The sequence below is a fragment of the Mustela lutreola genome, chromosome 18 (assembly GCF_030435805.1).
Source record: "Mustela lutreola isolate mMusLut2 chromosome 18, mMusLut2.pri, whole genome shotgun sequence".
In the NCBI taxonomy this organism is placed as follows: domain Eukaryota; kingdom Metazoa; phylum Chordata; class Mammalia; order Carnivora; family Mustelidae; genus Mustela; species Mustela lutreola.
In genome coordinates this window covers 9419582-9446536 of record NC_081307.1, presented here as the reverse complement: position 1 = coordinate 9446536, position 26955 = coordinate 9419582, and the positions used below count along the sequence as shown (strand labels likewise).

General features: G+C 38.5%; 1 protein-coding gene across 1 annotated transcript in view; it reads left to right on the top strand.

Annotated features, from left to right (window-relative positions):
• KCNU1 (potassium calcium-activated channel subfamily U member 1) overlaps positions 1-26955 on the top strand; it is a 149851-nt gene that overhangs the window by 61678 nt on the left and 61218 nt on the right. Inside the window, exon 19 of the mRNA XM_059156311.1 lies at positions 12655-12769. Coding sequence (XP_059012294.1) covers positions 12655-12769 — 115 coding nt within the window. The remainder of the gene's footprint in view (positions 1-12654; positions 12770-26955) is intronic.

Here is a 26955-nt window from a genome sequence, read left to right as displayed (position 1 = left end):
TATTTCAAATTCAAGGACTCCTATTTGTATTTGATGTAGGACTTTTTATGTTCATAAACTATGAACTCTCTTAGTTTTTTTTTTTTGTCCTAAAATATCTTAATTTATCTTTCATTTTTGAAGGATAGTTTTAACAAATATGGAATTGTTTCTTGGCAATTTTTCATTCAGGACTTTGAATATGTCATCCTACTGCTTCCTGGCCTCCATTGTTTGTCATAAGAAATCAGCTTTTGGAGAACCTGGGTGGCTCAGTTGGTTAAGCATCTGCCTTCAGCTCAGGTCATGATCTCAGGTCCTGGGGACCGATCCCAACATTGGGCTCCCTTCTTGGTGGGGAGCCTGCTTCTCCCTCTTCCTCTGCCTGCTGTTCCCCCTGTTTGTGCATGATCTCTCTCTCTGTCAAATAAATAAATAAACTATTTTTTTAAAAAGGAAAAAAAGAAATCAGCTGTCAATCCAATAGAGGATCCTTTGTACTTCTTGATGCTTTGAGTATTCTCTCCTTTTCTTTGGGTTTCAGTAGGTTTTTTTTGGAGTATCTAGATGTTGATCTTTTTGAATTTATGATATTTAGAATTTGTAACCTTCTTGGTTGTGTAGATTAATGCTTTTCATCCAATAATGTCCAAGTTTTGGGACATTATTTCTACAAATATTCTTTCTACTCTTTGTCTCTCTTCTCCTTCTGTGACTACCAGTGAGTGGATGTTGGTACATTTATATGGCATCCCAGAGGATTTCTCACATTCAGTTCACTTTTCTTTCTTTATTTTTTCTCCTGTAACTCAGACTGGATAATCTCCCTTGACCTATCTTTGACTTGGCTGATTCTTTTTTCAGGATGCTCAAACTTGATCTCAAATTAAACTAATTTTTTATTTTGGTTCTTATGCTTTTCAACTCCAGGATTTATATTTTTTAATAATTCTAGCTCTTTTTAATTTTTTAAAGGTTTTATTTATTTATTTGAGAGAGAGAGCAAGAGAGACAGAAAGTACAAGCTGGGAGGTGCAGCATAGGGAGAGGGAGAAACAGACACCAGCTGAGCAAGAAACGCAGGACCCCAAGATTGTGACCTGAGCCAAAGGCAGATGCTTAGCTAACTGAGCCACCCAGGTTCCCCTAATAACTGTAACTCTTTATTAGTATTCTCTGTTTTGTGAGACATCATTCTCATATTTTTTCAGTTTTTAGCTATAATTTCCCTTAGTTCTCTGAACATACTTAAAATAACTTTTAATAGATTTAAAGTCTTAGACTACTAAATGAAATGTCTGGCTTTCTCAGGGACAGTATCTACTGATAGCTTTTCATCCTGTGTATGGATAATGCTTTCCATTTCTTTCCATGTCTCATAACTTTTTATTGAAAATTAGACATTCCAAATATAAATGTGGTAATTATGGAAATCAATTTTCACCCACCTTATTCCCTAGTGTTTTTTTTTTTTGTTGTTGTTACTGCTTGTTGTAGTTGTCATTATTTTAGTGACTTTTATGGACTATATAATGTCTTCTTCTTTGTCATTTGTAGCCACTGAATTCTCTGTGTTTGTTTAGTGGCCATCTATTAACTGGAGAGAGATTTTGTTAAATGCATGCAACCAATAAATCTCCCAGTATTTTTCAAAGGATTTTGTGTTTTTGTTGAGACATGCCTCCAATATTCAGCTAGGCAGTTGTCAACTCTGCTTTAGCCTTCACTTCCTGCTTGAACAGAACATCAAGTCAGTTAGAGGTGAGAACTTAGGACCTTCTCAGCACACACACATCTGTGTATATTCCTGGAGCCCTGGGCATGTATGTTGTTTACATTTTCAGGACTGTTCTAGGATTTTTTAAAGTGTCCATGGACAACTTATTCCTCAGTTTTTCCTTTAAACTTTTTTTAGTCTATTGTTTGCCCTTTTATCCATTTTCTCACACAGCTGTGATACTAAAACATTTTCTATGGCTTACTGGATAGAGGGTTTTAGAACTAGGTAAGTTTAAATAAGGTTGAAAAAAGACAAGTCATTCAAGTAGTATCATCCAGGGAACCACCACACAAGTCAAATAATGACTCTCCTTTGGAAATAAGGCTTTGAAAGAAATGTAGTTTTGCTCTACTCCCTCTGACACCAGGAATATGAAGCATTATTTTTCAAGGTTACTAATTAGCTAGGAAGTTGGAGATGGGACCAATGTAAGTTAAAACATTACAAACATTGCTGTTTTAATGAAGATATATTCATTTTTCTGGACTATTGTTCTTGGATCACTGCCGATTAGTTTTCAGAATTCTGAAAAAATTCATTCTGACCATTTTTGTCAGTTTATTCTTTGTTTTTATGGAGAAACAAACTTTCTTAAGTCTTTATCATTTTTGTGTGTGTGGCTCAATTTCATTTTTGAAAGGTAGTTTTACTGAATATAGAATTTTTGGTTGACAGTTTATTCCAACACCTTGAGTATATCATCCCACTGCCTTCTAGCCTCCATTCATTCTGATAAAAAGTCATCTGTTAATCTCACTGGGTTTCACTTGTAATTCAAGTTTTTCCTGTCTTTTGCTGCTTTTAAGATTTTCTTCTTGTCTTTGACTTTCAGCATTTCTCCTATGATATGTCTGTGTCTGGATATCTTTGTGCTTATCCTGTTTGGCATTTACTGATATCTTTGGATGTGTAATGTAATAGAGTAAGTAATGGCCCCCAAAGACAGCCATACTCTAACCCCTGGAGCCCTGTGAATGTTATTTTCATATGACAAAAGGAACTTTGCAGATGTGATTGAATTAAGGATCTTGAGATGGGCAGATTATCCTGGATTATCCATGTGGAGTCTAAATATAATCATAAAGGTCCTTATGAAAGGGAGGCAGAAGGAGGAGATTCAACTACCTGAACAAGAAAAAAGAGCTTGTGGTGAAAGCAGATGGCAGCTAATTCAGAGAGAGAAAAGGTTATGCCATTGTTTTTGAAGATGGAGGAAAGAGCCACAGGGCAAGGAATACAGGGAGCCTCTCCTAGGTGGAAAATTCAAGGAGATGGATTATCTCCTAGAATGCCTGACAGAAACTTAATGCCCTGATTTTAGCTCATGGAAAATTAATAACATGGAATTAATTTGATGGAAAGATGGAAAATTAATTCCATCTTCTGAACTCCAGAACTGTAAGAGAATAAAGGAATATTGTTTTAAGCCAACATTTTGTGATAATTTGTTACAACACTCATAGGGAAGTAATATAGGCATACCTCATTTTATTGTTCTTCACTTTATTGCACTTCACAGTTATTGCATTTTTTACAAATTAAAGTTTTATAACAACCCTGCATCAAGCAAGACTGTTGGCATTATTTTCCCAATACCATTTTTTCACTTCATGTTTCTGTGTCACATTTTGTTAATCTTACAATATTTCAAACTTTAGTATTACTAGTATTATTTAGTATTATTATATTTGTTTTAATCATCTGTGATCAGTGATCTTTGGTGTTACTATGGCAATTGTTTTGAGTGCCATGGACCATGCCCCTCTAACACATATAACTTAATTGATATATGGTATGTGTTCTGACTACTCCACTGACCAACTACTCCACTTCTTCTCCTTAGGCCTCCTTATTCCCTGAGACACAATAGAAGAGTCAGTTGATGCAGGAAACTTCATTGTTTTATTTTAAGAAATTGCCATAGACACCCCCACCCCACCTTCAGCAACCACCACTCTGATCAGTCAGCAGCCATCAGTACCAAGGCAAGCCTTTTCTCCAGCAAAAACATTGTGATTCACTATAAGTTCAGAGGATAGGTAGCATTATTTAGCAATAAAGTATTTTTAAATTATGTACCTTTTTTTAGACATAATGCTATTGTACACTGAGACCATAGTATAGCATAGGCATATGTGAACAAGGAAACCATAAAATTAATTGACTTGCTTTACCTTGATATTTGTTTTAGTAAAGTGGTCTGGAATCAAATCCACAATACCTCTAAGGTATGCCCATATATGTAGTTTAATATTTTCCATCAAATTTGGGAAGATTTAATTCATTGTTTATTGAGTATGTTTTCTCCCTCCTTTATCTCTTTTCTTCCTAATCTGATCTTTACATATATGTGGTTCATTTACTGGGGATCCACATATTTCTGGAATTGTTTATTTTTCTCCCTTCTCTCTCTTTCTGTCTCTCTGTCTGTCTGTCTCTCTGTCTTCTGCTCTTGCTCTTTTGGATTGTAGTCCCTCCCAGTCTGTCCTATATTTGCTGATTTTTTTTTCTTCTGGTGCTCAAATCTATTGCTAGGCCCTGCATTAGTTTCCAATTGCTATTGTAACAAATTAACACATGTTTAGTGGCTTAGTGATAAATTAACATAATTTCATCATTCAGAAGTCTGAATGGGTCTACCTAGCAAGGGTCCTTATGGAAGTTCTAAGCAAGAATCCATGGCCTTGCTTACTCAGGTTGTAGAGGCTGCCTATACTCCTTGGCCTATGGCCCCAGTCTGTCTTTAAAGCCAGCAATGTCTGCAGGTCTTTCTCACATCTTATTGTTCAGACTCTATTTCCATCATCACGTTACCTTCTCTGACTCTGGATCTTCTGCCTCTGTGTTCCACATTGAAAGAACTCCTGTGATTCAATTGAGCCACCTGGTTAATCTGGGAAAATCTTTCAAGGTGAGCTGATTAGCATCTTTCCATTTGCAACCTTGAATCCCCCTCACCATATATAACATGAAATACTCACAGGTTCTGGGGATTAGGACATGGACACCTTTGGGGGATGGTGTATACTGTGCCAATCAGAAGTCCCTTGATTAAACTGGGTAGCTTCAAACAACAGAAAATTATTCTGTTCTAGTTCTGAGACCGAAGTCTGAAGTCAGAGTATCAGCAGGGCCACACTCCTTCTGAAGGCTCATGGGAGAATCCTTTGTTGTCTTTTCTAGCTCTAGAGGCTGCTGGTGGCCATTGCCTGTGTTGGCATCACTGTAGCCTGCCTCTGTCTTCAAATGGCCCTCTTTCCTGTGTCTCTTCTTCTTTTAAGGACACCAGTTTTGGACTTAGAACTCATCCAAAATCCAGGATGATTTCATCTTGAGATTCCTAACTAATTATGTCGGTAGGGATGTCATTTCTTTAAGGTCATTGTAGTAGGCAGGAAAACAAAACAAAACAAAACAAAACAACCAGGGACTGGGATGGCTTAATCAGGAGGAATTTATTTTCTCATGGTTCTGGAGGCCAGAAGTCCCAAGATCAAGGTACCAGCCAACTCAGTTTCTGGAGAGAGGTCTGTTCCTGGCTTATAGATAGCCACCTTCCCCCAGTGTCCTCAAATGGCAGACATCAAGTTCTGGTCTCTCTTCCTCTTCTTATAAGAATACTATTCCTATCCAATCAGGGTCCTCATTTGGCCTAAATTACTTCTATGAAGTCTCTATCTCCACATACAATCACACTGGGAGTTAGGGCTTCAGCATATGAATTTGGGAAGGACACAATTCAGCCCAGAGCAGTCACATTCTGAGATTCCAAGTAGACATGAATTGGGGGGACACTCTTCAGTCCATTAACCCCTCTTCAATTAGTAAACTTTTCAAGTATAGAATTTCCTTTGGGTTCCTTTTTTTATAATTTCCATCTGTTTATTATTGTCTCTTTGAAAAGACATTGTCAACATGCCTTTCTTTATTTATTGAATCGTGTTTTTTTAAATTCTTATAACATATTTGTAGTAGCTGCTCTGAAGAATTTGTCTGCTAAGTGGGACATCTGGACCCTTGCACAGGCCATTTATGTTGTCTGCCTCTTTTTTTTTTTTTTTTTTTTTTTTACCCCTGTGTATGGTTCATGTTTTCCGGCTTCTTTACATATCTCATAATTTTGCTGTTCTTGTCGAAAACTAAACTTTTAGACAATATAATGTAGCAACTCTGGATACCAGAGCTTGTTGTCATTGCTTGTTTGATTAATGAATTAGTGATTGGGATTGACTATTTCATTGAAGTCTATTCCCCTGGCAGCATTAAGACTCTGATATTTCTCATCAGAGTGTAACCTTGACTTGGCACATGGTCAGCAGGGGTTGATGGTGGTTTTGATAAGGGCTCTTGGTACTGTCTTCCTTCCCTGATCTCTCTTTTCATCTTTCTGTCTCTGTTGGTATCATACCCAGCTCTTGGGGTGTACTACTGGTTTCTGTTGATTCTATTATTCTTGACAATACCCTCAGGCTTATATTGTTCTAAGGTATTACTCAATTAAATGTGGGTCCCGTTGTAGGACTAATTTTTAAGGCCAGTCTTTGAGGTCCCTTCTGACCCAAAGAGAGCACTTCTTAGCTCTCTCTTTTCCTGTCTCACTGTAGTAAACTCTGGCCTATGGTTTACCTTATTGCTCTCATGGAGCTACCAACCTCAACCTAATTGTTTGCCACCAAAATCACCATTGTTTTCAAAAGCACCTTTGAGCTTGAAATTTTCCATACTTGTCCAAATAAAAGAAGCTCCCTTGGGAAGAGCTTCAGCATTTGCTGTTCTAATGGCCTGCCTCTCCTTCTGGTCAGAATGTCTGAGCCACTGCTCCAGAGCTGGAGACTTCTCTCGAAGCAACACATCTGCTTTTTGAGCGGGGCACTGGGCAGTGGTGGTAGCCTCTTGTCTTCCTGGTTTGATTTTCTCACTGTAGAAACTCTGCCTTCAGTTTGAGCTAGGATGAGGGTAACCTGATATCTCTATTGTCCATAGGGTTGCCACTGAATGCTTAAGTCTAAAGATTGTGAATTAAATGGGTGTCTGAAGATTGTGAATTAAATAGGTTTTGAAACCCTATTTTAGATTCAGAAGCCAAACATTGACTCCTTTTGTGTTCTATAACCTATGATTCTTTTTGAGGCAAGGGATGAGAATGAATAAATAGGATAAATATCCATTAAAAAGGGGGTGAAGAAAGAAAAAATAATACATTAAAAGTATCATCTCACTACATGTATCTTTATAATATATGAAAATTTAGTATGGTTTCACACGGTGGATGTATTTCTGTAAATATAGTATATAAGTCAAACTTTTGCAAGCTCAGTATACACACATATATGTGTGCACTTCTGTTAGCCATTTTTCAAAACAAAAGTGTTTTATAAAAATTAAAAATCACCCCTTTAGCAAGGTTTTAAGTGTGATTTTTACATTTTATTTTATTTTTTGAGGGCAAGAAAGAGAGAGTGAACAAGCAGGGTGGAGAGGAGCAGAGGTAAAGGGAGAGAGAGAATCTTAAGCAGGCTCCATTCTGGGTGGAACTTGATCTCAGGACCCCTGAGACAAAATCAAGAGTCCGACATTTAATCAACGGAACCACCCAGGTGCCCTTACTATATATATTTTAAAGCAGGAAGTTGCTCTAGTCTAAAGAGGGAAAGATTTTTCCATAAATAGAAAGGCTCTGCCATCATATTTGTAGATATGCCAAATTTTACCCACCTCTGTAACATGCATTTAATAATACCTAGGGAATTGATTAGTAAGATTTTTAACCTATAATCAAATGTTTGAGTTTCCCTGTAGTGATCAAAATTATCAGAATATTTTATTCTTCTCATAATAGGATCTTTTCTTCTTCCTGCCTGGCACTGATCTTTAGTCACCACTCCTGGCATGCCTATCCCGTGTGTCCTAGAGAACTCTTATCAAATAATCTGGTACCCAGATGTTGAAATAATGGGAGGTGTCAGCTGTTCTTGACTTCAGTTTACCAGATGATGGCAGCAGAGTACTATGAAATGCTCACAGGTCTGGCAGCTAGGGAAGTAAGCTTATGTAGGAATTTGAATCTGGAGAGAGTTCTCATCAAAATGTGCCCAAAAGGACATCACTATAGAAGGGGGTTCTTCAACCTTAGAGATTTAAGAGTCATAATAATATCTGGAAGTTCTTCCAGCAAATTAGCTTTCAAAAAGGACTTAAGAACCTAGTAATAAATAGCAAAATAGAAAAATTTTCTGACTTTGGATTAGTAGAAATTTCAGGTTGAGTATTTCATGTTTCAGAGCAGAGTATCCCCAGTCTACTCTTTTCTAATAACCATTTCGTTCTTGAGTTAATTGAGTTTGCTCAGTCCCACCAATTTCTTGCTCCTGCTATGCTAATTGAGAGTTCAGAAAACTTGAATGCTAACGACAACTGTGCCACTGATTTACTGTGGTTAAGGGAAGATATGCTACTTTTGCAGGTCTCAGTGTTGTCATTACTTCCAGACTGGGCAGTTTTTGTCATCTCAATGGCCCTTTTCAGTTCTGATGTTCAGTGATTTATAATCCCTCTTGCCTTTGATTACTTGCATTTTTCTAAGCTGAAACCACATCAGAGGTTCTCCACTTAAATTTATAATCTAAACATTTTCAAGAGGCAGCATAGTGTGGTAGTGAAGAACATAGATTCTGCATTGGCCACCTCTTAGCTGTGTGCCTTTAAGCAAATTATTTAAACTCTTATTGTGCTTCCGATTGTTGTAAAATGCTGATGATAATATCACATATCTCAGAAGATTAAATGAGAATATTAGCACATAAAGAGTATACAAATTGAGCATATTAATATAAAAAGCATTAAGACCAGTACCTGGAAAATAGTAAGTATATGTATGTTAATTATCATATTACCTGTGGGAACATAAGCTCCAAAAGAATCTCATTATTTTTTTTTCTCATCAATGAAATGCAGATGAAATAAGAATTGGCAGAGAAGTCTTAGTGGACTATACTTATTTTAGCCCATTCCCTGATGTTTTGGGGTTCAGACCAGGAAGACTAGCAGGGCTAGCCTTCAAATCAGGAGGAGTAGTCTTTCTGTTTTTCTACTTACTATAGTTAGGTAAATTATTGGGCAGGAACTTCTCCAGCCCTAACTATACAGATCACTGCCTGCTATTTCACCACTGGAATCTCAGATGCCTCAGGCTGTAGAGTAGTGGTCCTTAACCAGGGCAAGGAGGAACTTACAGGAGTATCTGTATGCACTGGTGGGGTGGTGGCATACAGATGAGCAATAAGAAAATGGCCCTGAGGAAAGTTGTGTCCAGATTTCCCTAATTCCACGCCCTGAGCACTGTTTTAGAGTCCTCATTAAAATGTTAAATTTTGCCCTGGAGTCGTACCTCAAGGAGAGAGGAATTTTGAAAAAGAAATTGGAAAGAGGATATGAAAGGCGTCAAGAGCAGGAGGTGACGATAGGAGTGGTTTGGATCTGTGGTCCGACTTTGAGTTTAGCTCATTTCACAATTCTCTTTAAGGTTTATCCCTGGGTCACATTTTTCATGAATATCCAAGACTAATTGATCTCTTTAAGATAGGAGTCACCCCAGCCACAGTTTCCCAGGGAGGAGAATTCCAAACCCAGACAGCTGAGATAGGAATGTCTGAATGAATGTACCAGGTGGTCTCCCTGGTTTGGCTTACCTGAGCATCCCTGAAGTCCCATCAGAGCTCTTCTCCTGTACCAGTGGCTTTAGATAGGAGAGAGAACAGAAGGGGTTCTTAGATGACTCTTCTTCTCTGAAGCAGGGTCAAGGACCACACGTCCACTGAATCTCAATATAAAGGAAAGTAACTTGATAACTACAAAGACCATACACAAGTATCTCGTATTCTTCTATTCATGACAGTTGTTATTCTAATCCTATAGGTGACGGCAGGGCTCCATTTTCTCCAGTCTTTGGTGTCCATCTCCACCTCAGCTATGGCCCTCTATATGTCTCATCCCAGTGATTATAATAGCTTCTGAGCTGGTTTTCCTGGTTCTAGCCTCTTTTTTATGCCAATCCATGTCATCCTTCATGGCTATATTTTCTTGAAAAAAACCTTCTGATCATGAATGGATATATAAATAATAATACTAAAAAAGCAGATAGATGAATGCTATCCTTCCTTTTGTAAGATGAAGGCCCTGACTTGATCTGTTGTTCTGTTTCTTCTTCATCTCCTAGAGTCATCTCATATTCTTATCCAGAATATATGATATCACTTTTTAGTGTTGTTGTCACAAGATTTCTTGAAGGAGATAGAAAGGGGTAGAATTACTACTATCTATATGGAAATTATATATGAGGCATGTCTTCATATGCAGTCCTATCACGTATGCCAAAGAGGAAAATGCTTGCCTATAGCTTTCAAGGGTATCATTTCTTGAAGAAGAGAGAAATTTAATCAAAATATTGGCCTTTTTATAGGGACTTACTTCTTTTCAGTCATTCACAGGTGTTAGATGTCATGTCCTTTTTGATGTCTAATGCTTTATCCAGAAACCTTTGAAATATCTATAGGGAGGTCATAGGAAGCCATGACAAGATGTTAACAGTGTAGCTAGAGTGTAAGGCAAAAATCCATTCTGTTCTTTTCTTGCCTAAAATATGAAAAAATATTTGCACACTGTCAGCTGTAGATAGATAAAAATATAACTAAATAAAGTGATCAAACTGCTTTAGAATGTAATCAGGGAAACTTCAGTTGCTTATTAACTGCCTTGAGAGAGAGTACTTTGGCTTCTGATTTTGATGGTATTCTTTGCTTTTTCCTCAGTTGTTTGAAGCAGCCTAGAAACTGGGGGCAAAGGCAACAATAGATGTTGCACATTCTTAACTGCCGTGTCTGCAACCTGCTAGAGAGAACACTTTTAGACAGTTTGCAAAGGTCATTAGGATTAGAATTAGAGTTGGAAGGGACCGAGAGAGGTCACGGGGCTGGTTCACCTTTTGCCTCCAGGCAGTCCACCCACAGCCTGAGGTGCCCCCAGCCCTCATGCAGGCTGCTCTTTCTGACCCCCACATGCATATACTTCCATAACTATAAAAGCTTTCAAGATTATACAGATCTTTAATGTGTTTTCAGAAGAGATTTTCTTAAGAATGACACAAGGGAAGATTCAAAGCTTTAGCAAAAAATTTGAGCAGTTGATACCTAGCATTTGCCTCACCCACTTATCCTTTCCCACCCATTTCTTAATACCTGGCAAATGTTGGCTGCCGAGTTAGGCTTTGAAAAAGCAGAGACTTCCCGAAAGTTCCATTGTTCCTAAGCCAGTTTGGGCATGTTGCCTTTTGCGTTCCATACCTCAGCTTCTATCACATGTACTTAGCGGCTAGCTTTAAAGACTGACAGTTGACATGTCAGTCCTCACTCAGAATTTTCTTCAGATGTTCTGTCCCTGAGCCATTTCCCCCAGGGCAAAAGGTAACCAGGAAATAAAGAAACACCAGTCAATCCGAAAACCCCCATCAAGCCCCCATACGTAAGTGAAGGCACCTGAGGATTATAGGGAGGGAGCAGTCTTATTCCAAACCTGGCTCTTAGAACACCTGTGTGATGCAGTTACTGCTGATTTAAGTTGACAAATCACATATCCAAAGGAGGTCTCTTTTCTTCCAGAAGTATGTTTTCACTCAGTTGATATTTTCTATAGATTAGAATGGGTCAGAAAACATTACATCAAAAGAAGAGGGAAACTAAGATACTGTGTGGTTCTTTCTGCCAGCCATTGTCTAAAACCTGGTGATATGTGGATTCAAAGTTTGTTCCACATGAAAAAAGAGCAGTCTTAGTACACAGATAATTCTTAAATTGACACAGGAAGAAAGGGCCATGTTTCTTTTCTCCACTTGGGTGGGCAAGGAAGAATAAGAGTGATGGCTGCTCTTTGACTTTGTCCATCTCCTTGATAACTTCTTCTCAGACTGTTCTGCATCTCTGATCACCCAGGAATTTGGTTCAGGCAGAAGGATAATGCAGGGTCCTTGGAGAATGAAAGAGAAGCATTTAACTTCCAAGCATCCTTCAGAACGATAATTTCTTATCAATTCTTATTCAACCAGTAATGATGCCCTAATCCAGTGTGTTGAAAAGGTTCCCAGGTTGAATCTGGGTCCTGGAATAAGAAAGGCGTGATTGAATACCAACATATGGGTGCAAGAAGAAGTAAGGGCTCATGTGTCAGTTTTTTTCTATCTCAGAGCAGCTTCATATGGCTCATTTAATTATTAAATTTAAAACATTCTTTCATTTGGCTTCACAGTCACCCTTTGAAGCCCCAGCTTCATCCCCATTTTGCAGATGAGAAGATTATTTGCCTTTGTGTTACTTCCAGGTTTGGAAATTCACAAATATTTTGAGGCCCAACCCATGTAAGATCAAAATTTTTCAAAAGTTAAAATTAATAATAAAGGAATCCTTTGAGGGAAAGAATAAAGTAAAAGGCAGTATCCACTGAGAATAGAATGCAGCGTGAGTAGTATCTGCAGAAGGGGAGAAGGGGACTTGTATAGTGATCCTTTCTTGGAGTCCATACTTGGCTGCAGACCCTGCCTGTGGCAGGAAGGCCCCCTGGATGCTACACTTGGGTGAGAAGAGGGGGTGATGTCTTAAGAAGGTACAGCAGCAACTCAGTAGGTGCTTCTTTAAGCATCCATATGGTATTGAAGTCCTCACAATCATTTTCCACCCACTAACTCTGCAGAAGGAAATGAAAGAGATTTCTATAATCCATCCTCTTAGAATTGGTCTGTGGCTAAGAATCTCACCCTCTCCCTAGCCAAAAGCCTAGTCAGTAGAGATGGCTCAAAAATACCTTCCAGAAAGATATGACGACTCATTAAGATTCCTGTGTTCTTGCAGGGACAACGGTGATGGTGAAGAAAAACACTGTGAGAGAATTCTCTGATTCTACAGTGCATGACTGTATGATATGGGGACAGCAGAAAATGATAAGCAATGTGACCCTCGCCACCAGGTAAGAGCCTCAGAGAACCCTGGTTCCCTGTGGGTTTCTGAGGACCCTTGGACAATAAAAAATGTGATGTAAACAAGAATGTTGGCTTTATCAGCCCTTATAGTGACCAGTGGAATTTTTCCTCACCAACGTAAATTCATCTCTGCTTCTCACAAACAAATCTCCTTGCTGTGTGGCTCAAAATACTTTCTACCTGTGATAACCAAAGGTCCTGTACTCAGTTTTCTCTCTGATCACCTTTCAGGCACTCTACACACATAGATTGGGGTGAAATTTCAGTTATTCCCAATTTCTATTATTAATCCATCACCTATTTACAACAAACCGATGATGAGATTGCTTTTGTTACCCAGTCTGCAAAACAGGGTCAAATAATGCCTCCTCCCTCACTCTTCTTTTCTTGTAGTATATTAAAATCTTGATTACCAGAACGCAGAGTTAGAGGTAGAGGGTGATCTGTTCAGCTGATTTTAAATAGAGGGTCAATCTAAAAGTTCTTTCACCTCAAAGTTGATTGTGCATAACTTTATCATATGTTGCCAACATTTCAGGTTAGTGCCTGTACTATACCAGGAAAATTTTTAATGATTGTGACTGTCTCCAGGTAAATCCTGTACTACCAGCAGAACATGGTCATTGTGCATTGACATTACATAATGTAGATGAGGACTAGGGTTAGGTTTAAGTTGAAATGCTCACTTTAAACTGTGTGATCTTGGGCAAGTTGCTTTACTTCTAGGTGTCTCAGTTTTGCTACATTAAAGGAGTGTAATAGTCATGAATACTTTGTAGGTTTTTTCTATTAATTGAATTAGATTAGGTATTTAAAGTGCTTTGATTCTTGGTCAACAGTAAATCCTCAATAGATGTTCCTTATTATAATTAGTAAGTACAGAGCCTTCAAGGAGTTGGATTTTGAAATAAATCCTTGATCCTTTTTTTTTAGTAACTTATTTCTTTCTTTTAATATATGAAGAATCATGCTTCTGTTTAATTGGGAGTTCTTTATAGATGGGCCTAGTTAACAGAGGCTTTATTGTACCACTCCTGCAGGTGAGGCCGGCATTAATGTCTGAGCCACCAAAGGTGCTACTTCTTCCCTTGTGCACTTTCCAAGAGGAATATAGAAGTCCTAGGACTTACAGATTCTGCTCTTCCTTGCCTTCTATTCCAACATTTAATCAGTCTGAGATAATCTGTGGGAAAGGATTAAGAACTGTGTGGAGGAAAGTGCTATAGTACTGCAGGAATTCACATTTTGTCTTACCCTTAATGACAGCAAAATAGCTACTCACTATAATTGGGATTTGCAAATATTTTTACTCTTAAGATGGTTGGGAAATAGGTTAATAGGTTTTTATTGAGTATCTCCATGTGCTATATAGGCACTCTGCTTGATGCATTTGTAGATATAGAAATGATGTTTCAACCCCCATGCAATCTAGTTGGGTAAACAAAATGAATTCCTATAAAATAAATCAGAAGCCAAAAAAGCAGCACTCCTTCCTATGCTACATCAATGATTCTGCCAGGAGGTCAGAGGAAGAAGAGGTCAATAAGGGATGGATGGATTGTTCCAGAAAGTTTCCTGTGGCAGGTAGGATTAAAGGTAGGAGAGAGTAGACATCTCAACTCCTTTGAAGGCTACAACAAGGGAAAGCCAGGGGGAAACCTGCTTATCTACCAGCTTATCTGACTAGAGGTGAGAGTGTGTGTTTGAGTGTTGTGAAACATAACATCACAAATTTCTCAAGAATATATTCTTAGCGGCGCCTAGTGGCTCAGTGGGTTAAGTCTCTTCCTTCAGCTCAGGTCATGATCTCAGGGTCCTGGGATGGAGCCCGGCATCAGGCTCTCTGCTCAGCTCAGAGCCTGCTTCCCCGTCTCTCTCTGCCTGTCTCTCTGTCTACTTGTAATCTCTCTCTCTGTCAAGTAAATAAATAAAATCTTTTTTTTTTTTTTTAAAGAATACATTCTTAGCTATTGGTATTGTGCATGTGTGTATTTGTGTATATGTTATGTTTATGTTAATACACAATTCTTACAAAAACATGATTTACATTTAAAAATTGTTTTCAAGAATATAAAGATAGCATATAGGATAACACATGAAGTGCTCCAGCCATGCTTATGCTGTCATTGATTCTTTTCCCATATTTTTTCTCTGATAACAGAGGATCCGCAAGTAATGAATACCAAACACTACAGAAAATATTTAAATGTAAATGTAGCCATTCAGTTTTACAGACTTTTCCCCCCTGCTATTCTTTATCACAGCTATAACAATGAAATAACATATTGGTATGTTTCCCATTGTCTTTAATCTCTCCACTGTCTATGATAAATAAGGAAATGGTCAAAAGCAAGCATCTAAAAGGAAGATTGATCTGGATGGCATGGTCCGCTCACAGACTAAGCCTGTCAGCCCTGTATCTGGCTGGGGGCATTACTGAATATGCTTTAAGAGCCCATAAAGAAGGTCAGAGATCATGAAAGTTAGCCATCCAGACCATCTCTAAAGATGATGCTGAAGTCATCCGTACCTCTTAATTGACAAGCAAGATATGTTCACTTGAGCTACAGATTTCTAAAACTAATCAGAGTCATACTACCAGTTAGTGTTACACATTTCATATATATACATGAGCCATTTGTGGGTACATTTCTGTGATATTTCACCAATGGTGTGGGTTAGCTCAGTTGATTTAAGTACAGTGTTAATGGGATCAATTATAACCTTCTTCCACTTAGTGCTATAGAATAGGGTGTGTTTTATTTTGTTTAGTTTTGTTTTGTTTTTGTCTTTGTTTTGTTTTTCTCTTTTCTTTTCTCTTCTTTTCTCTTCTTTTCTTTTTTCTTTTACAGGGCAAAAATAACTCCAGTTAACAAATTGACAAACATATGTCCTGATTAACAATGAGTGGTAAAATAAACCAGAAGGCTTAATGGAGACGAGTAGTCACTATTGGGGGGGGGGGATATAAAATGTGCGGTATGTGCTATTTGTGATCCATTTCTGATGTGTTCATAGTATTACATTCACATACCCAAAACAGCATAATATTATTTATAGTTTTGCTGACAAGGGCTTGGTGCTTTCAAAGATGTAATCTTCAGGCCACCAGTGGGTTTTCCAGTAAGTTCAGAAACTACTATCTTCTATTCTTAGCACTTGAAGCAATAGAGACAGCCCTAACTTATACAGAAGTTATAATGCAGTATTTCTTTGCATCCCTGGGGTCTTTCTCTTCCCATAGAATAAGTAATGTTATAAATAGCAGGTAGGTTCTCAGACTAGCACACAAAAGTCTGTTTAATAAGTGGTAGTTAAATGTGTGTTTGTTGAATTAATAAACAAACAGTAGCTCTATTCAGTTGAGTTCTGTGTCTTTATACCAAGAGGTCATGTAATAGGACAGAGCAAAAATGAATATTTCCTCTTCCTTTCCATGGCGGTCCAGTTAGACTTAGGCAAAATTTTATGATAAATAAGAATGTGTTTCAACCGCTCCTATAGCCTCTCAGTCCTCATTTCCAATTTCTTTATTAGGATCACCCTGATTTAGGTGATCTGGAGACTGTTCTATCCATTCTACCATTCTACAGTTATTTAATTTTTCAGTAAAACTGATTTTAATTAGATATTACAAAAAAAAAAAAAGATTTAGATACAGCTAGTTTGCATTATGGAGTGACTGACCAGTAATGCAACAACCACACTAAACCATCCAGTATTTTTAAAAAGTAGGTGTTTATAAACTCAAACACATATTGACAGATATCTAATCAAGTGAAGTAGAGGAGGCAGAAATTTCCAAGAAGTTTATGATAGATCTGGGTCAGGAGAAGAAACCATTTCCAACAGAAAGATTTGTCTTCATTGGACATATCAGCCCTTCTCTAGGGATCGTCCCTCTAGAGATTAAATAGGGATCTATTTAATTCAACTGTTACAGACTATATTGAAATCTAAATACTGTACTTTCCTGCATAATTTCCCTTCCCACCATATCTTTGTAACCTATGACTCAGATCATATGTACATATGTTATCAACTTCATCTTCATACTCTCCATGAGACACAAGAGACCATGAGTACCATTTTTTTCTCTCTTAATGTCTAAGCCAAACTTAGTTCCTTAAAGGTCAAGTGTCCCACAGATACCAGTCATAAGCATTGTCCCTATAACAGGCATGAATCCTGGACCACCATCCTCTTTAGCCTTTATGCTTCAGTTTTCTCTTCAGCAAAATAGAGATAATATAATAGATAATAATCAAGATAACACAGATTAAGTTCTTATGTAAAGCCTAACACACAGTCAAAATTGAGCAAGTGGAAAACGGTCCCTGCTGTTGTTGTTCTGCTCCCCCATCCTTCTTTGCCACTATTTTTCTGGCTCTTAGATTTTCATGCTTTTGCAACCAATTTCTTTCACATTCAGAAGGAGAGGGTCAAGTTTCAGAACTTCCAAAATTACATTCACTGTCTACCACCCACCATCCACAGACCATCAGCTCAATGGAGCAGATCATCAGGGTTTTCAGTGAAGATCTGTGATACAGAACCTCCCACTGGTGTGGTCACTTCACCATGTCCACATCTGCCTGTAGTCTGCTGTTCCCCCTCAGCAACACTTTTCCATGGCAACTGCAGCTCTCTCTTTGGCTGTTCCTCAGTGTCTTCCAGCACAGCTGATTTAATGGCAATCTTCAGTTTTTGAGCAAATTACAGTCCATCCAGAAGGACCGCCATTATATCCTCTGCCAGGTCAGAAGCTTGTTAGTGTCAGAAGTGTACCTTCCATAAGGGAAATGCATCTAACTGGGGGAAATTGTGTCCCTCTGTCACACCCATTCCCAGCCCTATATAATTTATTCTCACGGATGCCTCCTGAGACATCTGTCCCTAGACTGCTCACTTTCAGATACTATGCACACTCACACCCTCACCCCCACCCCCACACACAGCTGGGAAAGAAAGTTGGACCTTCTTGTCGTTTTATTCTCAGTTCTACACGTCTTATTAAATTCTGTGCCCCAGATGATCCAGGCAAGAGAAACACCATCTTTTAACCTCAGTGATGTCTGGACTGCTACTGAGGAACAGTTTTTAGGGTCTTTCCAGGGTCAGAATATTGGGTATAAATCACCACACATAGTTCTCTACATCCTATCTGAGCTTTCTACAGAAACTGAGGTTATAACATCGTCTGAGCGGGTACTTTCCTTCCTTTCTTCCTTTCTTTCCATTAAGCTTTTAAAATGACTTTCCCTCTGGACAAGCATTGACTTTTTTATTTGAATAAAATAGAGTCCATAACTAGTAAATCTAAAGTGTTCTTTGATTCTTTTATGCATATATGCATATTGAATTTGCCCTTACTGTAGGATTTCAAGTCATGTTCTAGAAACCCACATGTACTTAATACTGTACAGCCAGCTTTTGATTTTCCAGAGTTACCTTTCTCTAAGAGTCCAGATAGCACTTATGTTTGCAGTCTTATAGATTCTAGAACCTCTAAAGATGTCCCCCTCATAGCAACTGATTGTATTTGGGTATGTAGGAATCCCTACCAGGGGTATGGGTTGGTCATGAAGTGTAATAAACATCTTCATCAAGTCTTAATACAAAGTCCAAAGAAAACAGTAATATGAATGCATCATGTACAGATAGGTATGGGGGTAGGGATAAAGAAAGACATACGTGTATACAGGTAGGAATTATATTTTTATGCCCAATGAGCCTGAGTTCTAAAAACAGGTGAAAGAACTAGTATCCTAGCAAATAGAAGAGTAAGAATTTGGAAAGAACTAGTTCTTGTCTTGTACCTAGAGGCAAATATCAGATTTCTGAGAAGCAAAGTGCCACAATACTAGCAAAGTCCTATATAGAGAGGAGTAATTCATCAGTTATTTATTAAGCAAGTGAATAATTCAGATTAACGAATAATATTTTTTTTATTATTACTTAAAAATAGAAGACAAAATAGCTTCAGGCTTCATAAAAATGTCCGAGGAATTCCATGGAAAATTCAACATATTCCTTCCATCACTCCTGTCTTCTTTGCTCTAGCTGTCTGACTAGCTTAGAAGGCTGTAATAAAGGAGGGACAAATGCCTTTTATAACCTCTTTGTTAATCTGTGGACAGGTCTTAAGAAAAATGAAGTCATATTCTCCTAGGACTTTCGGGTATGGAAATTTCCATTGATTTAGTTGGTTGGGAAGATGAGGAAGCGCCTCTTCTAATATGGAAATAAAAATTACAGTGGGACAACTGATCACTTACTGAGTGCATATATTTATTTGCATTAAGTAGTTAGTTTTTGCATGTCTTCATTTTTGTCATTTATAATCTCTTAAAAGGCAGGAATGAGGCCATGTTTGTTTAAGGTCATATATAAAGGACCAACTCAATAAGACAAGGTGAAGATTATGGGAAGCTTAGTTACTGTTTCTGTGTAAAACTTTTCAAGTATGAGGACGTGACTTATGTAGGAAAAACTGTCACACTTTTCATTCTGTGTTCTTTGCTCTCTGTTTGACACCCACCATCACCCTTCTCCAAGACTCATACTTCCCAGCTACTTACTATCCCCATCAGCATCTGAACCATCATTTACAAGAACACAAGCTGAAAATATTAGCCCTTCCAAGGGTAGCTTTTCTCTTATCAGGGATCAAGGGGTTCAGCTAAAGAACTCCCCCAACTATGGGTTTTCAGGCATCAACCAGAATGGGAGGTATGTTTTCAGGAGACATTCAATGAGGGCCTTTTGGGTACATCGAAAATCGCAAATCAAAGCCTATTGTATGCTATGGCATTTTAGTTTTTAGGTTGCAAGAGTGATAGAGTAGAAGGCTGCCCAGTCCCATGGGTAAGGTGGACATGCCAGAAATGGACTATCGAAAATAAGATCTCAACTCTATGACTTCCATGCTATGTGATCATGAGCAAGGCACTTCCTGGACTGTGGCTCAGGTCCCTCTTCTGTAAAGCAAGGGGCGCTGATCTCAGGAGGCTGAGAAGACTAAATAAATGTAAGGCTCTTGGCCCAGTTCCTAGCAAACAGTAAGCACTCAATGAATGTCAGCTATTATCATGACACAGGAGGCACGACTGTCACACAAAATAATTAAACCGATGTTCTGGAGATTCACCTCAAAGCAGCTTTCTGCTAAAATCGTATTAGCGCTCTACATCTGTGTTACCACCAATAGCTTGAGTAGGTAAGACAGAGGCCGTAGAGAGAAATGTCATTTCAATTTAAATCTGAGGAGTGGCAGAGCAGCCACTATACTTACCTTCAGTAAAAAGAAAGGGAGACCCAAATTCCTGTCTTCCCATGAGGCAATATGGTCTCTGTCTGGTAGGAACAATGGTCTTTTTACCTCTTTCCCCAAGAATGTTAGAATATCAGAATGCAACCTATGTTAGTCCCACCTTAGGCTCCTAAAGACCGTGGTGGCTTTGATAGTGAAAGTCAAAGACAGGCCCATAATTGTCCTCAAGTCAGCATCAAATATCAAGGATGTTCCCCCAATACCTTGTTAACTTTCTTGCTACTATTTTTTAATTTTTCATCCAAACTTGCCAAGAACAGCCTCATTCTGAGTCTTTAAGAGCCCCCAAATAATTGGGAAGTCTTTCTTGTCAAGAGAAGATTGAGAAAAGGCATCTTTAACAAACTGCTCTCCACTCCACTCCAGGACTCACTCTCTTTTGTCTCCCTGCGTCCTGTTCTGTTCAGCTGGTGGACGAAGGCAAACCAGGGCAGGCAAAACCTCAGGGTTGCTGGGTAGCTGCACACTGCCACAGCTGTCTTCAGCGCATGCGCAGCTACAAGGACAATAAAATATTGTTCATTGCTTCTACCCCACAACCAATTAGGTCAGCTGTAAATATTGGAATTGCTTGGTAAACATGCTGGAAGATTGTGCTGACTTGTTAATATAAGTGAAAATGCAATTAGATTTATAACACTTTTTTTTTTCCAAACCATAATTTACAACAACAACAACTGAAGAAAAAAATTCCCTTGCAACCTGCTGAAATACCATTATTAAAATGCATATGAAAAGTCAATTATACCAGAGGGAGGTATTTAAAAGAAGTGAGTTTCCATACCCTGGGATTACGCCGTAGGGATTACATATTTCTTATTTATTTTTTTTTTCCTGAGATCTTTGCTGCTGCCAAATGAAAAGGAACAGATATTTTACTTATTTCACTCTGAAATATTGCTGCAGATAGTGCTAAAAAGTAAACTAAATAACCCGGCTTCTTGAAACCCTCCTCTAATCTCCCCAAAGCCACAAGACAAGCTGAGTAATCACTGTTCCTTTTTTATTTACAAACCCACGTGTCTTTAAGCAATAGTCACATTCCTTAAAACATGTGGAAATTAAGTATTTTTTTTTCTCAATGTTACTCTGTTTTATGCTCTAAATGAGTGGGCCACTATATGTACTTCTATGGAGAACCCTTATGTAAAGACAAGAAACAACTCCTTTATTTTTGTTTTAAAACCCAGAGTTTTCTCTAACCGCAGGGTCTTATTGGAAAGACAGCTCTACTCCCAGACAAGATGGTATCCGGTGCCACCACTTGCCCTTGCTAGGCTGGCTTTCTTTGTTGCAGGAGCCTCTGTCCATCAGATGAGGCTGACCCCTCTTCTAGAAGCTGCAATTCTAATCCCAGTTCCAGTTTTAACCCAGACAGGTTGCTGCCTCTCCACTTTCTGGTTTCCTCATAATGATATGTAGGTATTATTATATTTCCTCTATATTTAAGGTACTAGTGGGAGAAATCTAGTTAAAAAAAATCATAAAGCAATTTATAAGTGTAAGAGAAGCTGCCATTTTTAGTCTCAAATTTCCAGTAAAATGTTCAGTTTAGATAATGGAAGAAATTTTTAATACATATTTTTTAGAATCACTAGTGCATACATTGTGAATAAATTACTCTTTTGGGGAAGATTCTGGTGTTCCTATATAAGAATCAATCAATAAAGTAAATCATATATGTATATAGTATAAATATATTTATAGATATAGTATAAATATATATATGATTTACTTTATACATTTATACTTCATAAACATCTGTATATACATATATACATGTTTATAGGAAGATCTAAAGGAGCCTGAAATGGAGAGTAGCAAACTTTACAGAGTTTGATTCCAAGTAGCATCTTAATCCTTAGGTATGGCTTAGTAACCATGAACAATGTAAATGGTCTTCCAACATGAAACTATTCACAATCTTTATTTTTTGACTGAAGTGATTATTAGGATTAAGATCTTTATATTTGCATTTTATCACAAGTAAGAATACATTAATATTTCTAGTTCTTAAAATAATATATTATGAAAAGCACTTTCATACTGATTAGCTAGATTTGCTTCCACTAAAATATTCTGTTAGATTTTATAGTCAGCCAAACCTTGTGCCTGGCTTTACACGGTTTGGGAGTAGATCTGAATATTCTCGATCCTTTCTCGATGTCCCTGGTTTCAGTTTTTGCTTAGTACATAGGTGTTCAACGCTAGGACCATGGGTAATATGTTTCCTTTTTTCTTGCTTTATTTCTGTTTTAATCCTTGAGAAATCCTTTTTGTGGATCAACACCAGAAACCAGTTTTAAGAGACTTAGAGATAGCTCAGAGGGAGACAATAACTGGGAAGAATTTGTAGGGCCAGGTCAAGTGTCTGCTTGGCCTATGAACTCAGTCTTCCAGGAACAGTTCTCGGCATCCAGACCCTAAGTAATTGATTTCCATCTGCATCCCTTAAGCTCACCCAAAAATCAATGAGCCCAGTGGCACAAGGCTCTCACCTCTTTATATGGATTCTATCTGTCGTTCTGTTTTTTTGTTTTTTTTTAACAGCTAATTTGTAAGGGGGAAAAGTTGAACATATTAAAGAATAAAGCAGGCAGAAACCATCTTGGGTGAATTTACACTCCTCTGCTTTTCAAAGTCACGGGCCTTTGTCAGGTGATGACTCTAAATCTTAAAAGACTATTTGGGACCAGGAAGGAGAGCGCAGAAGAAACATGTTTTTACAGTCTGCATAAGCAGATTATCTAAGCTGACCCTGATTATATCCTCCATCCAGAGGGACTTTCTTGGTCTACCTGCCCACTAGGAACCTTTTTCTTTCTTCAGGACACTGGGAGTAAAGGAACGTGGTTCTTAACCCATAACTCTTTCACTCTTTACCCAGATACTCCCAGCTCTACCTCCAGATCTGTGCAGCTGCCTTCAGTTCTTTCTCCTTCCCTTACTCCTTACTCCTTACTTCCCTTACTCCGTCTTACTGTTTCAGCCATGGGATCTCATCGTTGTATTTTTCCAAGCCAGGAACTAACAGAAGAGTAGAGAAGGGATAACAGGAATTCCCAGGAGTATGCCTGTGTGTATATGGGCACGGAATCACATTTTCAGGGGATGAGAGGCCTCTTCAAACTGTATCTGGACCCCTGATCCTGATACCACCCCTGGCTGGCTTGTTTTCACACCGAGAATCACAGTGTACAGGGTGAGACATCATCGACGGGAGCACTAAAGTTGAAAAGAAGTGAGAAGAAAGGGAGAAGTAGTAAAATCAATGATTCTGGAACCAATTGCACTAAACCAAATGGGCAAAAATTTCTAAAATTAATACTTACCCCAAGTGCCTGATTTCTAACCTGCCTGTATTCACCGTACTCAGAAACAAACTCTAAGGTATGCAAAAACAAGGCAAAATGAAAAATAAAACCAGTGGTGAACCCAGCCAGGTCTATCAGCAGCCAACACCTGGGCAACAGTCCTGGTGAGAGGTAAGAGAAGCAAGTGAGGAAGTTGTGAGATAGGTTTCTCTCCTGGATTCAGTCAGTTGTCCCATTTTCTTTGTTTCACTCCTAAAAATACCTTTAATCTCTCCACCCTTTCCATCTCCAATTCTAATCCCAATCCAAGCCACCAGCTTCTTTCTTCCTGGACCAGCGGTGAGATGGCAGTTGACCAGTCTCCTCACATCTCCTCTTATCCCTTATTCTCTATCCTTCTATTACACTTAGAATGAGGTATCAAAAATGAAAATTTGACAGTATTGTTTCCCTTCAGCAGTTGGTCAGTACCTTTAAGAATGGAATCAGAATTCTTTTTTTTTTTTTAAGATTTTATTTATTTATTTGACAGAGCGAAATCACAAGTAGATGGAGAGGCAGGCAGAGAGAGAGAAAGAGAGAGGAGGAAGCAGGCTCCCTGCTGAGCAGAGAGCCCGACACGGGACTTGATCCGATGACGCCGAGATCATGACCCAAGCCGAAGGCAGCGGCTTAACCCACTGAGCCATCCAGGTGCCCCTGGGATCAGAATTCTTAACAATGCCCTTCATCATGTGGTCCCTGCCTCTCAGAAAATTCCTCTGGGCTCAAACAGTATTATATTTTCTCCTTTTCCTGGTATAGGCCTATGTGTATTCCTAGAATGTGCTTCTCTTCCCATACTTGTCTAATAAAATCTCACTATTTTCCGAGGGTACTCTAAAACTCCACTCAAAACACCCTGGATTATGAAGACACAAAGGGCTTTATATTTGATTCACATCCAATAAAAATCTGGCTTCTCATTATAAGGAATGAACTCCTTTGATTCACACAAAAATGTGTCTCTCATGTGGACTTTTATAAAATTGATTGATCAGGGCGCCTGGGTGGCTCAGTGGGTTAAAACCTCTGCCTTCTGCTCAAGTTATGATCCCAGGGTCCTGGAATAGAGCCCCACATTGGGCTCTCTGCTCAGCAGGGAGCCTACTTCCCTTCCTCTCTCTCTGCCTGCCTCTCTGCCTACTTGTGATCTCTGTCTGTCAAATAAATAAATAAAATCTTTAAAAAACCTGATTTATCAATGAAATATAAATATTGTAATAAATGTTCAATCACTTGCAAGTGACAGAAACTCTTTTAAACTAAAGAAAAAACAAAATTTCTTATAAGGAATCACAGAGCAGCAAAACTATAAAAGAGAAAGTGCTACGTCTTCTGGTAAGATGGGAGCCAAGAGTGGGAAACTGTGTGCCCTGAGGCAGTCAGTGCTCTCCAGCTACACCCCCACTGGGTCAAGGACTTCATCATCGGCACAACCCTCTCTGTAACTCTGTTCCATGGAATTTGGCTATGCTTGTCCTTAAGCCACATCCCAGCTCAAGTATCATAAGCCAGGTGACAAGATTCCAAGTATCTCATTATTTTTCATTGTTGGAAGAGAGTGTCTGATTGGCTCAGCTCAAATTAGGTTTTCTGACTTGTCCATCTCCACTTGCCTGGGAAGTAGAATCATCAAGAACAAATTTGGCCATGAGTGGGGGATGAAGCAGTTCTCAAAGAAGTAAAGAAGTACAGATAATGGCCTTTGTAACACTCCAAAGGGATCTACTCCAAATAAACACAGGAACCATAATCATAATAAGTGAACACATTTAAATAATATCATGTCAATTAGAAGATATATATCTCTCCTCTGTCTCTCTCACATATATATGTGTGTGTATTTATGTATACACACACACACACACACACACATACACACACACTAAATACCATGTTCTTACAGGGTACACAGTGGCATTGTGAACACTTGTGGTGCCCATCAACCAGTAAATCTGTCTTGAAGGAGCCTATGTGTGATAGGCAAGAAAAAAGGAGGCATCCATTCATTGTAATATGGATCAAATAAATCTTTGTATTTCCATCTGATATTTGGTGAATGCCTTTGAGGTGCATTGTGCCTTTATGAATTCATTAATTAGAAGTTATTGTGCTAGAGATCAGAAAATTAGTGAAATTAATAAGGAAGGCTTCCTGCAGGAGGCAGATCTTGAGCTGCATTTGAAATGCCAAATGCTTTAACAGCTGGCATACTGAGAGCCGCATGAATAACAAATAATTAATACAAAGCCAAGCAAACCTGATGGAAGGAAAATGCAGGTTGGGTTTTCCTCCTATGAAATTTACCTGGCAACTAGTGAACCATTAGGACTTTGTTCAAGTCGCTTTCTTGGGTATTCTGGAAGGCCTGCCTAGAATGAGTACTGCAAAGGTTGGCTTATGGCTCATATATTTGTTACATTTTAATAAGACTTGGAAACTTAGATGTTATTCACCGCAGCTGCCAATCAAGTACCTGCGTAAAAAGCAAGACAAACATAACAATGAATGCTAAGCACTCCAGTGTTCAGGGACTCTGGCAGGATGCACCGCAGGCTTTATGAATGTGTGAGAGTGAATATACAGAAGCTTGGGGAAAAGGTCATTGGTATTTTTGGAGCAATACATCAAGTATGGAAAGATTTGCATTTTGGCTGTATAACATACAGGACTGGATTAGAGGGAGAGAATACTTTGAAGTAATATTTCTCTGCTGACTTGTTTTATTAGCTTCCTTTAAACATGTTACATTATTGCTTATAGAATTTCATTTACTCAGATTGGCAGCTTGATAAATACATCTATTGGTGATGATTTGGATTGCTCTGGGCATTAATATTATTAAAACCTGTCACAAGGAAATGTCTGAAAGATGACTTACTGTAAAGATTACAGCATGAAATAAATCATCCAGTGGTATTTGTTACCATTTATGGCCTCTTGGAGCTGAGTCAATCCCTTTTTATGTTGCATTATTTTTCAAGTTTTTATAGCCTTACATTATATATTGCCGTCAGAAATGAACAGATGGGGTGTCGAACATGAGCTTTCTGAATAATTCCCACCCTCCAGTTATTTGTATGAAGGACAAGTGCAAAACTGTGTGTTCTCAAGCAAAAAAGAGAGAGAAAGAGGTGGAGAAGCTGCTGTTAAGGAAAAGGGATCCCTTTTGTCAGATTGTGCAGGCCAATTCCACCAGCTGGTTGGAATTCCTGACTGGCAGTCACCCTGTTTGGGTTTCAAGCAAGAGATGAGGTGGCTGTATTTGGCTCAAGTGAGCCAACAAATGCCATTTTCAAATGCATTTTTCTCAGAGTGCCTCTTGCTGAGACACTTCCATGTTTGGAGGTGACTGTGTCATACTCTTATCCTAAAAAGCTGAGAAATTTGAAACATACACACAAACACACAGAACAAGAACAAGGACACATTGGAAGGATTTACTCTTCTTTGAGTGAGTGAAAATTTGCAAGCATCCTGTGGG